The following is a 17,419-nucleotide window of genomic DNA, read 5'->3' as shown; positions in this document are numbered from 1 at the left end:
CCAACGGGCTTCCCGGGGCAGTTTTTATTGTCATCTGTTGAAAGTGTAGTCTGTTGGGTAGAGTCCTTTGCCTGACCGCCCACCATGTTTGCAAGGGGTATTGCACTGCCAGTGGGGCTTTCTTAATATAAGACTGGAATTGGCTCTTTGGTAGCCACAGTATAGAGCGTAAGTTTGCTAGTCCCATCCAGTGTTGTTCCATTTGGACCCATGACTTAGTACTACCAGTGCTCCACTCCGCTAATACTCGTAGCTGTGCTGCTTGGTGGTATAAAGCAAAATTTGGGACCCCCCATTCCTCCTCTTTTTTTTGATTGGTACATAACAGCTGCACGTACCCGTGGCGGCTTATGCTGCCATATATAGGCGAAAACCTTTCTGTTAAGTTGTCGAAAAAATCCCTTCGGTACTGGTAATGGTAGTGCAAGGAACAGATATAAAAGCTTGGGCAAAATCATCATTTTTATGGCTGCCACACGTCCCAACCAAGACAACTCTAACCCCTCCCATCTGTCAAGATCTCGAAAAAATTCTTTTAAGTTTCTGGGGATAGTTAACTTGATGGAGGTCCGACATTTTGGGTGTTAATTGAATGCCCAGATATCGAGGGACCGCTGGACCCATTTGATCTGAAATTGCTGTCGCAGTGAGGCTTCCTCCTCTGTCACCAGCCCCAATCCCAAGGCCTCAGACTTATCAATGTTCACCCGGAACCCGGACATATTGCCATATTGATTCAATTCTTGTAATATATACGGTAAAGACTCGCCTGGGTTAGTCACTGTTAATAAGATATCATCGGCGAATAACATGACTTTGTGTGTTAGATGCCCCACCTGAAGACCGTGTATGTGCGGGTGTTGACGTATGCATTGGGCCAAGGGCTCCATTGTTAGTGCAAACAGCAGTGGAGACAAGGCACAGCCCTGACGGGTCCCACGTTCTAATGTTATTGGGTCAGAATTGGATCCATTGATTCTCAGTATTGCTAGTGGCTGGGTATATAATAAGTGGAGCCATATTATAAAACGCCCTGTAAATCCCATTCGTTCTAGTACTGCAAACATAAAGGCCCAATTGACCCGATCAAATGCCTTTTCGGCGTCTAAAGATAGGAGCAACATTGGCTGTCTGGTGTTGGTTGCCTCATGAATCAAGTGGAGCGCCCTGCGGATATTATCTATTGCTTGCCTTCCCATGATGAATCCCGCCTGGTCTTCTTGTACCAGCTTCGGCATGAGCCTTTGCAGTCTCTTAGCCAATATCTTAGTAAAAAGCTTATAATCCGATCCCAACAAGGAGATCGGGCGGTAAGAACCACAATACTGTGGATCCTTTCCGGGTTTAGGCAAAACTACTACATTTGCTATCCGCCATGTATAAAATAGCTCCTCTTGGGTATCAAGCTCATTGAATGCTCGGACCAGTAAAGGGATTAAAAGCTTGCTAAATCGTTTATAAAATTTGTTTGTGAATCCATCTGGCCCCGGGGATTTACCGTTAGGCATATCGCTTATGGCCCACGCCACCTCATCTAATGTGATCGGTGCAGAGAGCGCCTCCGCCTCCACCACTGTCAATGTGGGAAGCGCCGCCTTTGCAAGGTAATTCTGGGCTTCCTGCGCATCTAAAGTCCCCTCCGTTTTGTATAGGGCCGTGTAAAAGTCTGAGAAGGCTGTCTTGATATCCTCTCGTGTTGTGCATAGTTTCCCCTCCCTATTGAAGATGGAAGGTACTTGTGTATGGGTATATTGCTTTTTTAACTTAAATGCTAGTAATCGTGAAGCTTTATTCCCAAATTCGAAATGAGCTTGTCTCACCCTTTGGAGGTGCTCTGCTATCTCTGCCATTTGAATTTCCCTAAGCTCTGTCCGTAGTGTATGCATGCGGTGGTTTACAGCTCCCACCCCCGGGCGCCCTGTAGATTGATCAGTGAGGTCTCTCAACTCCGCGTGTATTTGTTGGGTCCTCGCTCTTACCAGTCGTTCTAGGTGGATCTGTAAGGATATAACTTTTCCCCGGAGCACGGCCTTACATCCTTCCCAGAGGATCCCAGCCGATACTTCATTATTATCATTGATGTCAATGTACTCTCTAATATCCGCTTCTATCCTGGCGGCTATGACTGGGTCTGCTAATAGTTTGTCACTAAAGCGCCACTGTGGTGCCTCAGGGCTCATTACCTTCAATTTCAGCTCAAGTACGACTGGAGCATGGTCTGACCATGTCCTCGAATATATCTGAATATCGACAGCATTTATCATTAATGTCAAGTGTCCCATCCAAAAATCTATGCGGGAATGAGAGTTGTGTACAGCTGAGTAAAATGTATAACTTTTAGTTTGGGGGTTTCTATGTCGCCAAATGTCTACTAATTGCCATTGTCTCATAAATTTATACAATTGGGATCGATCTGCTTGTGAATAGCGTATCCCTTGTGTAGAGTTATCTAGTGTTGGCTGTAGTGTGAGATTATAATCACCACCCATTAAAAGGGTCCCTTCAACATGTTTAGAGAGGAGCACTGATAGGTCCGAATAGAAGGCACCTTGTTGATCATTGGGAGCCTATGTATTTAAAAGTGTCAACACCTCCCCTTCCACTTTTACAATCAGCAATAAATATCTACCCTCTTTGTCCCTTACTACTCGTTGCACCTGCCAGGGATATTTATGGGATAATGCTATCAGGACTCCATTCTTTTTTCTTTCTGTGAGACATGATGCAAAAAATATTTGCTGCGATCTCATATTACTACACAGACGCTCTGCCTCCTGCAGTAAATGGGTCTCTTGAATAAATGTTATATCTGCATGGAGACGTTTTATCTCCTGAATCATGAGATGTCTCTTTCCTGGGGAATTAAGTCCCTTTACATTAAGGGTCATGCACTTGATAATACTCATCTCAACTGTGTGACAGTCTCTTCTGTCCCTCTTCCATTCCCAATCCTCTGGTCTATCCCCTCTTGAAAGTCCTGCTCCCTAACCTTCAGGTAATGTCGAATCTGATCTAATCTCCCCCCAACTAGAAACTCCCTTGCCCTCCCTTCCCCCTTTAAGACATCCCCGTAGCCAAAACACAAGGGTGTCATAGAGGGAAGTGACCCACCCCCCCACATATTATCGATTAACAATTTGTACCCCACTGCTTATAGCAAAATAATGCTAGGTGCGCAACTGAAAGGCGCTTTTTGCATAGTAAATGATCATCACAGTACAAGATTCAATCTTACAGTCATTTTCTTGCGACTTAAGGCTGGTATCAACCATTGTTGTGCCTGTTCCTCCAGTCACTTCTTTGCTTTGTCTTCAGGTCTTCTTAGCTGAGTATCAGAGTGTTGTCGCTGTAGTCGGCCTTTTCCCGCTGTGACCTGCTGCCATCTTGGTCTGTCTCCAATTGATGGTACACGTTTCCTGGGGGTATTAATGTCCCCGCTGGGGCCTGCTTCCGGAAAGATGTGCGCTGCCTCTGCAATATCTCGTATTTGGCATTGCTTCCCCTCCTTGTAGAATCGCAGCACAAAAGGGTGGCCCCAGCGATATTTAATCCCCTTGTTTGTCAAAAATTTCGTGAAGGGCCGGAGTTCTGCTCTTCTTTTCAAAGTAGCCGCAGCCAGGTCTTGGTAACATTCAATATGATACGAATCCCATTCAAATCCTGGCGTGGAACGCGATGCCTGCATGATCTGTTCTTTTAATTTAAAATCACTAAAGCATGCAATAATATCTTTTGGGCGGTTTGATGTTAGAGTTCCTAGGGCTCTGTGGGCCCGCACCAGTTGGATTGTAGCAGGGTCTCTTGTGATTTGAATGTTCTGGAGCAGCGCACTCGCGATTTTTTTAACCGTCTGTTCACAATCTGTATAGTGTGGTGTGTCTGGAAGACCCCGAAATCGCACATTGCATCGGTGGCTCCGATTCTCAAGGTCTTCTATTTTATCCCAGACTTGTTGGGTGTCTTGTCGGGCCTCACGTTGCTGGGAATCGAGTGTCTGGATTAAATCTGTTTGCTCCTCCAGGTGGTCTTCTATTTCAGTTACTCGTAGGCCCAGCGCGCCTATTTCTCCGCGTAGCTCCGCCCCCATCGCGGCGATGTCTGCCCACACTGCTGTAATTATCTCCGTTTTTATCTCTTGTAACCATCCCCGAATTTCTTGCATATTTGTGTCCTCCTGGATCCGTCCCTCCCCCGTAGCGAATAACGACGGGGAGAGCGGCGGGGGACTCCCCCCTCGGGATTCGGGCTGGCGATGTTCGGGGGCTGGCGTAGTTGAGCTCGCGGCTGGGCCCGTATACGCGAAAGTTTGTAAGTCGACCGCTGGGGCTTTCGAGGTCATCATATATCGCTTATCCCTAGTTTTAAATGCTGTTTTCTTGCGTTTCCCAGTCGCGCTTGCTTGTTCTTTATGCAGTGGGTTTCCTGATTGTTTGGGGCTGATCGGAGCTCGTGGCTCAGGCAGCCATTTCAGGTGGTGACGTCACTTCCTCAGCAGTATAAAATGTTTTGTACATTTTTGGGATCTTGCCAGGTATTTGTGACCTGGATTGGCCACTGTTGGAAACAGGATGCTGGGCTTGATGGACCTTTGGTTTTTCCCAGTATGGCATTACTTATGTATCCTAAAATTACCAGAGGGAATGAAGGTGTGCCTCTTGGCTAGATCGGAGTGTTATAGCCGGTACATAAAAAGGAAGCTGATGTTTTTAGGTAGGATGTGCTAACATAATTTGCAGGATTTAAATGCTGGTAGATCTAGTGGGGCATGATCGAAAGGGACTCCCACATTTTGCTGAGGACGTCCTCGCAAAACGTTTTGCTAGTACGGCCGGGATGCCCAAATCTTGAAATTTTAGATTGTCCCTAGACTTGGTCGTTTCTGATTTTCGGCGATAATGAAAACCAAGGATGCCCATCTCAGAAACGACCAAATGCAAGCCCTTTGGTTGTGGGAGGAGCCAGCATTCGTAGTGCACTGGTCCCCCTGTCATACCAGGACACTAACCGGGCACCCTAGGGAGCACTGCAGTGGACTTCATAAATTGCTCCCAGGTACATAGCTCCCTTACCTTGTGTGCTGAGCCCCCCAAAACCCACTACTGTAAGCCACTACCATAGCCCGTACAGGTGAAGGGAGGCACCTAGATGTGGGTACAGTGGGTTTCAGCTGTGTTTTGGAGGGCTCAAATTTACCACCACAAGTGTAACAGGTAGTGGAGGGGGATGGGCCTGGATCTGCCTGCCTGAAGTGCACTGCACCCACTAAAACTGCTCCAGGGACCAGCATACTGCTGTGATGGACTTGAGTATGACATTTGAGGCTGGCATAGAGTCTGACAGAAAATATTTTTAAAGATATTTTTTGAGGGTGGGAGGGGGTTAGTGACCACTTGGGGAGTAAGGGGAGGTCATCCCCGATTCTCTCTGGTGGTCATCTGGTCAGTTCGGGGCACCGTTTTGTGCTTTGGTCATAAGAAAAACATGACCAGATAAAGTCGTCCAAAAAGGGCGCCCTTTTTTTTTTCCATTATGGGTCGAGGACATCCATGTATTAGGCACACCCAAGTCCCGCCTTCGCAACGCCTCCGACACGCCCCCAGGAACTTTAGCCGTCCCTGCGACGGAAAGCAGTTGGGGATGTCCAAAATCGGCTTTCGATTATACCAATTTGGGCGACCCTGTGAGAAGGATGCCCATCTTCCGATTTGTGTTGAAAGATGGGCGTCCTTCTCTTTCGAAAATGAGCCTGCTAGCATTCTAAGGAACCAAAGTAGTTACTATACTTAAAAACTGGTTTGATATAATTCTTTAGTTTTAGTGCTTTCAGCATATGAGCAATAAAATGAAGTTTATGTGCTGAAGTTCAGGAGGCCCTAATGTGGTGGCTTAATCCAGCCCTGTTTAAAAAAAACAAAAACCCAAAATAACATTTTCTGCCTTGTTGGGGAGGGGGGAGAGAAGGGAAAAGGGAGATGCTGGGCAGGGGGGATGGGGGTTGCACTGTACTGTTTGTCTAGGGCCCACTGAAGAGTTAATCCTGCCCTGCCTGTAATTTTCCCAGTTGATAGTGTGCCTAGAGAGAGCCCTGATTTTAAAAATTGTAAACTCCGTCAGCAAGTCTCAAATAGTCCTTAAGAACCATTTTAACTGCTATATACAGTAGGGCCACAAACATTTTTGAGTGGTCTTAAATAGGCTCAACTTTGTTAATCTAAATGAGAACTGTAATGTAGTCAAAGCCTTATTACCTGTGGTTGCTATACTGAGATAATAGACATTAAACCTTTTTAAAATTCTTTTAGAATATTTGACTTGTGTATTGGCTGGTATGGTGACCTTGTGGAGATGGGGTAATGGTTGTGGATTCTAGAGGCATCTAGCGGAAGGGAGTGTGTTGAAGGTTAGGATGGAGGGGGAGGAGGTATGAGGTTTGGGAATCCCTGTACTGCTTACCTAGGAGCCAGTCACTGGTGATCTTCCCTTGGTCAAACCTGCGGTAGATTCCTGAATGGAGGATGTAGACATCATGGGTGAAGCCGGGGTATTCGCATCCGCAGTCTCCCCCTGGGCTTCACACACACACAACCGGCATGTTCATAGAGTGATATGATTTTCTATTTCTGTAAGAGACTTTGAGGGGTATAATCGAAAGGGATGCCCAAGTTTTGCTGAGGATGTCCTCGCAAAACGTCACGGTGGAGGGGCGGGGAAACCTGTATTATCGAAACGGATGCCCAAATCTTGAAATTTAGGTCGTCCCTAGACTTGGTCGTTTCTGATTTTCTGCGATAATGGAAACCAAGGACGTCCATCTCAGAAACAGCATTCATAGTGCGCTGGTCCCCCTGACATGCCAGGACACCAACCGGGCACCCTAGGGGGCACTGCAGTGGACTTTACAAATTGCTCCCAGGTACATAGCTCCCTTACCTTGTGTGCTGAGCCCCCCCCCCCCCCCAAAAAAAAACAAAACAAAACCCCAAACCACTACCCACAACTGTACACCACTACCATAGCCCTGACGGGTGAAGGGGGGCCACCTAGATGTGGGTACAGTGGGTTTCTGCTGGGTTTTGGAGGGCGCATATTTACCACCACAAGTGTAATAGGTAGGAGGGAGGATGGGCCTGGGTCTGCCTGCCTGAAGTGCACTGCACCCACTAAAACTGCTCCAGGGACCTGCATACTGCTGTGATGGACCTAAGTATGACATTTGAGGCTGGCATAGATGCTGGCACAAAATATTTTTAAAGTTTTTTTTTTTTTTTTTTTTTTTTGAGTGTGGGAGGGGGTTAGTGACCACTGGTCATCCCCAATTCTCTATGGTGATCATCTGGTCAGTTCGGACACTTTTTTGTGGCTTGGTCGTAATAAAAACAGGACCAGGTAAAGTCGTCCGTGCTCGTCAGGGACGCCCTTTTTTTTCCATTATGGGTCGAGGGCGTCCATGTGTTGGGCACGCCCAAGTCCCGTCTTCGCTATGCCTCCGACACACCCCCATGAACTTTAGTTGTCCTCGCAACAGAAAGCAGTTGGAGACACCCAAAATTGGCTTTTGATTATGCTGATTTGGGCGACCCTGTGAGAAGGATGCCCATCTTCCGATTTGTCGAAAGATGGGCGTCCTTCTCTTTCGAAAATGAGCCTGTTTCTGTGCCCGGGTGTGTGTGTGGGGGGGGGTTGGAGTCTGAGTACTACACGTGTGCAGTCGATGAGTCCTATGACTGATGGGAAGCGGTCTATAGCGTAGAACTGAGCCATTTTGTTTTGGAGTGCCTGAGCGGTAGTGGGGAATGTAATATAGTGTGAGGTATGGGTGAGGAAGGCATCGAAAAACTGGGCAAAACAGTTGGCCTGCATTGACTGCTAGCAATGACTGGAAAATGCCCATTGCCAGAAAGGCGTGGGAGGCAGTGATCAGGTTGACTGGCTCAGGATTATTCCTGCATGTTCTGGGCTGGAGGAGGGGTTGTAGTTGGTCACAGAGGTGCAGTATGTCAGCCCTGTCAAAGCAGTACCTAGTAAGGCATTCTTGGTCAGTGAGGTCTGGTGCCTAAAGACTGATAGGACCAAAGCATTCAGCGCACCTGTGTCCCACCACTCCAGATGCAACTCACAGACCCCAGAAACACCACTGTGCACACCTCCACCTCACACACTAGCTACCCAAAACACTCATTCTCCTAGCACCATCAAACAGTCCTGACACATACAGCTGCAGCTTTAAGCACTCACTCCTCCACCAACAGCAAACAGTTGTCGTACACACAGCTGCAGTACAGAGCACAGTGACAAACTGGGAGTGGAGAAATAGAGGAAAAATGGGAGACAAAGGACAAGTAGGTAGAAAGGTATCGGGCGTAGCCAGACCTCGCAGTGGGAGGGGGCCAGAGTCCGAGGTGGGGGGGCACATTTTGGTCTGCCACCCCGCCGCCGCTCACCTGCCACCTCGCTGCCGCAGCAAATGCCTTGCTTTAAGTGAAACTCAGCATGCTCAATTTCACTGAAAGGAACGTGCAGGATGTGAGGAAGAAGAGAGAGCAGAGCAGGGAATGTGGCGGTGCTGGAGACTGGCGCTGGACAAGGCTTCAGCTGGTGGGGGTTGGGGACCCCACCAGCCAAGATATTTGCTGCGGCAGTGGGTGGGGGGCGGCAAAGTGGCAGCGAGGTGGCAGGTGAGCGGCGGCAGGGGGGGGAAGGCTTCAGCTGGTGGGGGTTGGAGACCCCCGCCAGCCAAGGTATTTGCTGCAGCAGGGTGGCAGCGAGGTGGCAGGTGAGCGGCGTCGGGGGGAAGGCTGGCCGGTGTTGGGAACCCCTGCCAGCAAAACCGGGGGCCCAGATGTAATTTGGGGGGGGGGGGGTCAGGTAATGGGAAGTGTGGAGATTTGGGAACAGTGAGGGTTTGGTGAGGGAAGGGGACTAGATACAGAGGAAGGGATAGGAGTGATTGGAGGGGGGGGGGGGGGCTACCAGGTGTGGGCAAGGAGTTGAGGAAGTGAGACACAGAGGAGGCAAGGCAGAAAATGTGAGGATCAAAAGGTTCAGACTGGGCCAAACATACAAATTTAAGAAAGCACTCAGCAGCTCTCCACTATTTCTCACAAAAAATTTTACCTCTCCTCTCAGCAAAATCACAAGTTCAGTCTTACTCTAGACACTTTTAAAGCAGGTCTAGATGTTTTTCTTTCCGCTCCCAGGAAGTATTTTTGCTATCTGTTATTGCCAAAAAGTGTTCATCACAGTAACAGCCCCCCCCCCCCCCCCCTCCAAGTCATGCCCATGAAACGCCACTTCTGGGAACAACTTCTGTTTCAACTACAGTCCAGTTCTAACCCCTCCCCCCAAAAAAAATCCTTCACTGTGAGAGCTGAAACTACCATTTGGCAAAGCAGTTGGTTCCCTGTGTAAAGAACAAGGGGCAAGGAGGGATAACCCTCTGATGATGCAGGCAGCCCACATGTAACTAAAATGATGTTTAGTCCCTTTGACGCTTTCTGTGTCGGGGCATCTCCTAGTTCATTAATCCCCTACTCTATCCCAACACATGCTGTATCTCTCAAAGATCTTTTCCCAGCTCCAGTCCTCCAACATGTTCCCTTGATACACCCACCAGCCAACCTTTGGCATTGTATCCTCATCTTTGGCCCCTCCATACTGGCTCTTTCCCCAGTTTCCCTTTTCATCTTCCCCGGAGCACCGCCTCTGAAATAGATGCTCTGTTTTCTTCTGGTAATACCCTGATGCATGAACTCCTCCACTGTTTGCACAGTCTTGCAAGAATAGCATGGAAGCTCAAGCACCTCGTAGATCAAACTCACTGAGAACTGCACAGTACCGTAAGAAAATAGAGCAGCAATTTGGCAGCAAAGCTCCAAAGAAAGCGGGAGAGAATATGTATTGGGAAGAGTCAGAAAGCCACACTTAAGGTCTTGAAAGCTTATATACTTATTTGTGCTTATATTTGTTCAGCTAAAGTGATCATAAACGGCAAAGAATGTAATGAATCAAATGAATCTAAACCGGTGATGGTGAACCTATGGCACGCGTGCCAGAGAGGGCACGCAGAGCCCTCTCCATTGGCATGTGCGCCATCGCTGGTCCGCCCACTCTCCCTCCCTCCCAGCACCAGTTCGGCATCCCTCCCACCCTCCCTCCAACCAAAGAAACATCAGGCCGCCCTCCCAGTACCAGGAACCCCCCTCCTCCTTTGAAATTTAAAAAGCGTACCGTCCTACTCGGGGTTAAGGTGGCGTGCGTCGGCAGCTGCAGCAAAATGCGTGTTCTTCGTGCGGCGTGCCTTTGGCCTTCCTTTCTGTCTCTCAAGCTCTGGTCCCACCTATGGGGCAGGACCAGAGCTTGAGAGACAGAAGGGAAGACTGAAGGCGCACCGAGCGAAGAACACGCGCTTCGCTGCCGACGCACGCTGCCTTAACCCCGAGGAGTAGGATGGTACGCTTTTTAAATTTCAAAGGAGGAGGGGGGTTCCTGGTGCTGGGAGGGAGGACGGGCGCCTGATGCTTCTTTGGTTGGAGGGAGGGCGGGAGGGAGGCCTGGTGCTGGGAGGGAGGGAGGCAGGCCTGGTGCTGGGAGGATGGGAGGCTTCATGCTGTGTGATGCTGGGAGGGAGGGAGCCCTGATGTTGGGTGCTTGGAAGGCCTGATGCTGGGTGCTGGGAGGGAGGGAGCCCTGATGTTGGGTGCTGGGTGGGTGGGAGAGAGGGAGGCCTGATGTTGGGTGCTGGGAAGACTGGGTGCTGGGAGGGTGGGAGCCCTGATGCTGGGTGCTGAGTGGGAGGGAGGGAGCCCTGATGTTGGGTGCTGGGTGGGAGGGAGGCCTGGTGCTGGGAGGGTGGGAGCCCTGGTGCTGGGTGGGAGGATGGGAGCCCTGATGTTGGGTGCTGGGAAGGCCTGATGCTGGGTGCTGGGAGGGAGGGCAGGGGGAGAGGAGGGTGGCTGGACATGGGTGGCTGGAGGGGAGAGGAGGGTGGATGGACATTTGTGGCTGGAGGGGAGCAGAGGGTTGCTGGACATGGATGGAGGGCAAGAAATGAAGAAGAAAGGAGGAAAGTAAAGAAATAAATGGAAAGGAAGCCCTGGAAACGGAGTTAAGAGGACAGATAGCAGCAGAATCGGATACTGGGCCAGAATGATCAGAAAAACAAAGTCACCAGATAACAAAGGTAGAAAAAAATGATTTTATTTTCATTTTAGTGTTTGGAATATGTCCAATTTGAGAATTTACATCTGCTGTCTTATTTTGCACTGGGTATACTGGAGCTGTAACAGCTTACAGAAATTATTTATAGTGGAAGAAAATAATGTTATTTTTTTCTCCTATACTAGTATAATATTTTCAATGATGTCTGTTTATATGCGCCATGGCTGGTGTAAGGGGGTGTGGCTATCATAGGGGTGGAGTCATATGTGGTGACCCCGCCCATAATGAGTACCGGCACTTTGCGATAAATAATTCTATTTTGGGTTGCTGTTTGGGCACTTGGTCTCTGACAGGTTCGCCATCACTGATCTAAATAATCATTATGGTGTGTCATTTAGTAATGGGGAAACTACTTTGGGAAGGGTACTAACAACATTTATTGTCATAGTACTTTTTTCAGCTACTAGTAGTCATGTATCAGTGGAAATAAACTGAACTGTCCTTATAAATTCTGATTCTACAGTAAAATGACAACTTTACTGTTTCCATGACAATACTTTTGTCTTTCATATCTTTAAATTTCTATGTACATTGATTGTTTCTGTTGTTTCAGTATTTGTGGACATAATTAACTTTTACAGCCAAGGACAGGTATTTCATTTTTGTTTTTAATTTCTACTCCTGATTTTGATCTAAATTGATCCATTTTCCACTATTTTCTTTTACTCCAGCACTTAAAACATCCTTCCACTTTTGCTTCTTGTTCCAAGATGATCTGCTTGCTCTTCTGTTTAAACTAGACATCTACATGTGTCTAAGATTTCCAAAACTTCTGGTGGCCAGTTTCCCATCTGATTGGTGTATGGTTTTCTGTTGGCATTCACACATCTTGATGTCTATCATGAGGGTAAAAATGGCAACAAGCCTGGTATTTGCTTTAGATAGTAACACAGTTTTTTGCTTGTATTTTGTATACAGGTGCAGATTTTTAACAAACCTGTAAGTCTGAGCCATGTGACTTCCAAATGTGGCTCCATGGCCAACATTCATCACAAACCAGGTAATACAAAAAGTTAGGTGATAGTTCAACTGTTCTGTCTCCAGTATTCTCTTTTCTGATATTTATTTATTTATTTATTGCACTTGTATCCCACATTTTCCCACCTATTTGCAGGCTCAATAAAGACCTGTTATGGCATCACCATTTCAGGGTAGGAAAGTTACAGTTGGTGTTACAAAGATACCAAGGATAACAAGACGATCTAATCAAGCAACTATAGAAAGAAGACAGTCAGAATAAGGGGGGGAGTGGTAATGTATTGTAGTTAGTTATGGGTTCTTGTGGTAAGCTTTGTTGAAGAGAGAGGTTTTCAACGATTTGTGAAAGTTAATTATTTCGTTATTTGTTTTCAAGTGATTTGGTAGTGCATTCCATAACTGTGTGCTCATGTAGGAGAAGCTGGACGCATGTGTTAGTCTGTATTTTAATCCTTTGCAGCTGGGGAAGTGTAGATTAAGAAAAGTGCGGGCAGATCTTTTGGCATTTCTGGGTGGGAGGTCCACGAGGTCAAGCATGTATGACGGGGCGTCTCCGTAAATGATTTTATGAACAATCGTACAGATCTTGAACGCGATAATTTCTTTAAGTGGGAGCCAGTGTAATTTCTCTCTTAGGGGTTTTGCACTTTCGTATTTTGTTTTTCCAAAAATAAGCCTGGCTGCGGTATTTTGGGCAGTTTGAAGTTTCTTGATGATCTGTTCTTTACAGCCAGCGTAGAGTGCATTGCAGTAGTCCAAGTGACTTAGAACCATTGATTGTACCATAACGATTGTTCATAAAGTCATTTACGGAGATTCCCGTCATACGTGCTTGACCTCGTGGACCTTCCACCCAGAAATGCCAAAAGATCTGCCCGCACTTTTCTCAATCTACACTTAATCTAATCACTTTTGCTTATTCATATGCTGTAGCCAACAGAAGTTAGTGCCTTTGTTTTTTTTTTAACATTCTAAGGGAAGAAGTTATCAATATGAGTTACTGTCAAGACTTTTTAATTTACTATTAACTCCAGTTAGTAGTGATTAGCTCTAATTGCATAAAATGAAGCCTGTATTAAAATAACAATGTCTTAATGGTAGCCCAGGTTGATAACTATGCCCCTAAAATATCATGAATCTGTAGTCTAACTCAAGAAAATCTAGAAAAATAGAAAAGGAGGAGAACAGAACCAAAAACAGTGTTTGACATGTTGAGGTTTTTTGCATTCCCATGATCTTTTTGCTTCAAAAAACAAAATTCCTTGTCATCAGCAGCAGGTGAATCCATTAACTGATGGGTTGTATCTGCCTACCAGCAGCTGGAGGTAGAGAACACTGAAGAACCACAGTGACACTTGGATGGCTAGCCCCATCTGCCTTCAGTATTTCTCTATCTCCCAGCAGGTGTGGACGTAGCTTGATCAGCTCCTGGATTTCTGCCTGGGGTGGCTCCTGCGGTTTGCCAGTTGATCAGGGGTGTTGTGGCTGGTGGTGTCCACTTTAAAGGCATATAGGCTCACCCTTTCCCTGCCTTTCCCTGCCCTCCCGGAGTCCCTCTGTTGCTGCCTGCCTCCAACTTTCCTCACAGCGTTAAAAAAAAAAAGTGCGCACTTATACAGCGTAGCTATTCTGAGGCTTTCTCCAGAGATTCTGGTACAGTGCAGCGTGACCGGAGTTCGTTGACTCTGTCTTCTGAGGTGAGAGTGGTGCCCAGCTCCTCCAGGGAGGTTCCCGTGGACAGCGTTCCGAGTGGGGTAAGTTTTGGCACGAAGCCGCCATTTTATTGCTATATTTCTGTCCAGTCGGGTGATGGCTGCTGAAGGAGTTAAGCGCTGCTCCCGTTGTGGTAAACGCAGGTCAGCAGCGGGGCTTTGCAGTACATGCTCCTTAGACACTCGCGCTAGTACGAGCATGGCGAGTGGTGATTCTTCCCGCTCGATGGAGCTGGCAGCGGGCGCCATTTTGGAAGCGCCGCATGACTCGACCCTCGCGGTGGCGGAGGAGTCTGAGTGCAGGGGGACGCCTCATTTCAAGACTGCTAGAGGAGCTCCAACCTCCATTTCTCCTAATTCGGGGACGGAGGGTCAGGGTGAGTTTTTCTCCTCTGAGTTTGTGCTACTGATGCATAAGGCCTTCATGCTGAAAAGAGCTCTGCCGCAGGTGTCTGACACTGCGTTGCATTCTGGATTTCCTCCGGGTGTTGATGGCCCAGGGATGGCTACAGATGTTATTTCTTCCCCCAAGTGTTGGAAGGAGGTAAACGTAGACGGGTAAATTTCCCGTCTGAAAGTGGTGCATCTCCCTTTTCCCACCTGTGGTCAGGCTGTGGGGAGTCTGAGGGATCTGGCAGGCCCTCATGGATGGATGACCCAGAGGAGGGTGCCTATTTGCCACTGGATTCGGATGATCCCAATGCGGTTCGGATTTTCCACCGCAACAAGCTGCCAGCTCTCATTGCAGATGCCTTGCGGGCCCTCTCGATTGATGATCCTGCCGAGGGCGATGCCTCCTCTGTTAATCTTAGGATGGCGAGTACTAAGAAGCCTACTCAGGCCTTTCCTGTGCATGACTCCATCCAGGAGCTTATTTCAGCTCAATGGTCTGACCCCGATGGGCCTTTGAAAGTGGCCAGGGCTATGGGTCAGCTTTACCCTCTGAGTGAGGCTCACTTGGCCCTTTTCGGGATGCCTAAAGTGGACGCGTTGGTCACGGTGTTGACTAAAAAGACCATTCTCCCAGTAGAGGGAGGGGTCGCTTTGAAAGACATGCAGGACCGGCGGCTAGAATCCGCATTGAAGCGGTCCTTTGAAATATCGGGCCTTGCCTTAAGGGTGTCTATTTGCAGTTCCTATGCAGCCCGGGCCTGTGTTTCCTGGTTACAACAGGCGGTGGATCAGCCCGCGGATGGTGCGTGCCCCCTTTCTGAGGTTGCCCCACGGATGGAGTCGGCCCTGTCATTTTTGGCTGAAGGCCATTTATGATCTGGTCAGAGCTTCGGCTAAGCAGTTGTCTGTGGCTGTTTCTGCCCGCCGCCTTCTTTGGCAGCAACATTGGGCGGCTGACATGGCCTCTACGCAAAGGCTGGTGAGATTACCCTTTTGGGGCCCCCTGTTATTTGGAGAGGAATTGGAGAAGATTGTTAAAGACCTAGGGGACTCTAAGCCCCAGCGGTTACCTGAGGATAGGCCGAGGCCTTCTTCCAAAGGTCCTGTGTCTCCCTCCTCTTCCAGACCTCGCTTCCATGAAGCTCGCAGGTATCTCCCGGGGTGCTCTGCTGGGTTTTCTCAACGTGCCCGTTTTCAGCAGAGGAACTCCTTTCGCTCAGACAAAAGCTCCGCAGTGGCCGGGTCACGGCCAGGAGTTCAGGGACGTCCTCCACAATGTTGGGACGCTGGTCCACTCCTCAATTCCTGCAGTAGGAGAACGTCTTTCCCTCTTTCTCGAGGAGTGAACCAAGATTACTTCTGATCAGTGGGCCCTGGACCTGATCAGAGAAGGTTACCAATTGGAATTTGGTGCCCCAGTGAGAGACGTGTTTTGGAGTCCCAATGCAGCACTGCTGTCAAACGGGCGGCGGTAGAGGAGACCTTGCAAGTCTTGCTGCAGTTCGGAGCGGTGATTCCGGTGCCTCCCGCCGAACGCGGCTGTGGCTGCTACTCCATTTATTTTGTGGTGCCTCGAAAAGGCTGGTCTTTCAGACCAATCCTCGACTTACGAAAAGTCAACAAGGCCCTAAGAGTGCAACACTTCCGCATGGAAACCCTGCGCTCCGTCATTGCGGCGGTCCAGCCAAAAGAGGTTCTTACATCTCTGGACCTCAAGGAAGCTTACTTGCACATTCCTTTTGGCCCCCGCACCAGTGGTTCCTCCAGTTTGCGGTGTTGGGCCAGCATTTCCAGTTTCGGGCCTTGCCTTTCGGCCTAGCCACAGCTCCCCGTACCTTTTCCAAGATAATGGTGGTGGTAGCTGTCTGTCTCAGGCGAGAGGGTATCAGAGTTCACCCTTATCTCAACGACTGGCTCATCAGAGCGGATTTGGCAGACGAAAGTCGTCTTGTCACAGCCAGAGTGGTTACAGTCCTGCAGACTTTAGGCTGGGTGGTCAATGTACCCAAAAGTCACCTGACCCCCTCTCAGTCTCTCGAGTATTAGGGGTTCCGGTTCTACACGGCCTCGGGGTTGGTCTTTCTCCCCGACCACAGGCGATGCAAACTTCAGAAACAGGGCCGTCGGCTCCTGCAGATGCCTCGCCCTCCAGCTTGGGACTTTGTCCAGCTGCTGGGATCGATGACGGCCACCTTGGAAGTGGTTCCATGGGCGAGCGCGCATATGAGGCCACTTCAGATTGCCCTGCTCCATCAATGGTCTCCGATTTCCCAGGAATATCAACGCAGACTAACATGGCTCCCTGCGGCCCTGCACAGTATGGATTGGTGGCTCTCCGACAGGATGCTGCGACAAGGAATGCCACTCGCGCTTCCCTCTTGGTGCCTGGTGATAACGGATGCCAGCCTTTTGGGCTGGGGAGCGCATTGCCAGGGAAGCTATGCTCAGGGCCAGTGAACACCCGTGGAAGCGGGGTGGTCCATCAGTCGCTTGGCACTGAGAGCAATATTCCAGGCTCTTATGGCCTTCCACAAGACTCTGAGGGGGCTTGCTGTCCGGGTTCTGTCAGACAACATGACAGTGGTGGCCTACATAATTCGTCAGGGCGGCACTCAGTGCAGGGCCATGGGTGCGGAGGCTGCTCAGATTTGCCACTGGGCAGAGCTCCACCTGCAGCTTCTGTCAGCAGCTCACATAGCAGGTCAGAGCAATGTGCAAGCCGATTTTCTCAGCAGGCATCAGATCGATCCGACGGAATGGGAACTGGCAGAAGAAGTTTTTCTTCAGATTTGTGCCAAATGGGGGACTCCCGGAATGGATCTAATGGCGTCAAGTGCAAACGTCAAAGTCCCTCGCTTTTTCAGCAGACGGAGAGATCCTCGCTCGGCGGGGTTGGATGCACTGGCTCAACCCTGGCCCTAGGGCCTCCTGTATGTGTTCTCTCCTTGGCCCTTGATAGGCCCGAGGATTGGTGATTCTCATCGCTCCAGATTGGCCAAGGCGTCCGTGGTATGCGGATCTCCGTCGGATGCTGGTGGAGACTCCACTTCCTTTGCCTCATGTGCCAAACCTGTTGGTTCAAGGCCTGGTGACTATGGAGGGTCCCTGCCGATTTGGTC

General features: G+C 49.0%; 1 protein-coding gene across 8 annotated transcripts in view; it reads left to right on the top strand.

Moving 5' to 3' along the window:
• MAPT (microtubule associated protein tau) overlaps nt 1-17,419 on the top strand; it is a 344,430-nt gene that overhangs the window by 275,232 nt on the left and 51,779 nt on the right. For all 8 annotated transcript variants that reach the window (XM_030220780.1, XM_030220786.1, XM_030220784.1 and 5 more), the window contains one exon: nt 12,136-12,217. In XM_030220780.1, the coding sequence (XP_030076640.1) occupies nt 12,136-12,217 (82 nt within the window). The remainder of the gene's footprint in view (nt 1-12,135; nt 12,218-17,419) is intronic.

The sequence above is a fragment of the Microcaecilia unicolor genome, chromosome 12, assembly GCF_901765095.1.
Source record: "Microcaecilia unicolor chromosome 12, aMicUni1.1, whole genome shotgun sequence".
Lineage (NCBI taxonomy): Eukaryota > Metazoa > Chordata > Amphibia > Gymnophiona > Siphonopidae > Microcaecilia > Microcaecilia unicolor.
Note: the sequence above shows the minus strand (reverse complement) of the source record. Positions and strands in the feature narration are given on the sequence as shown.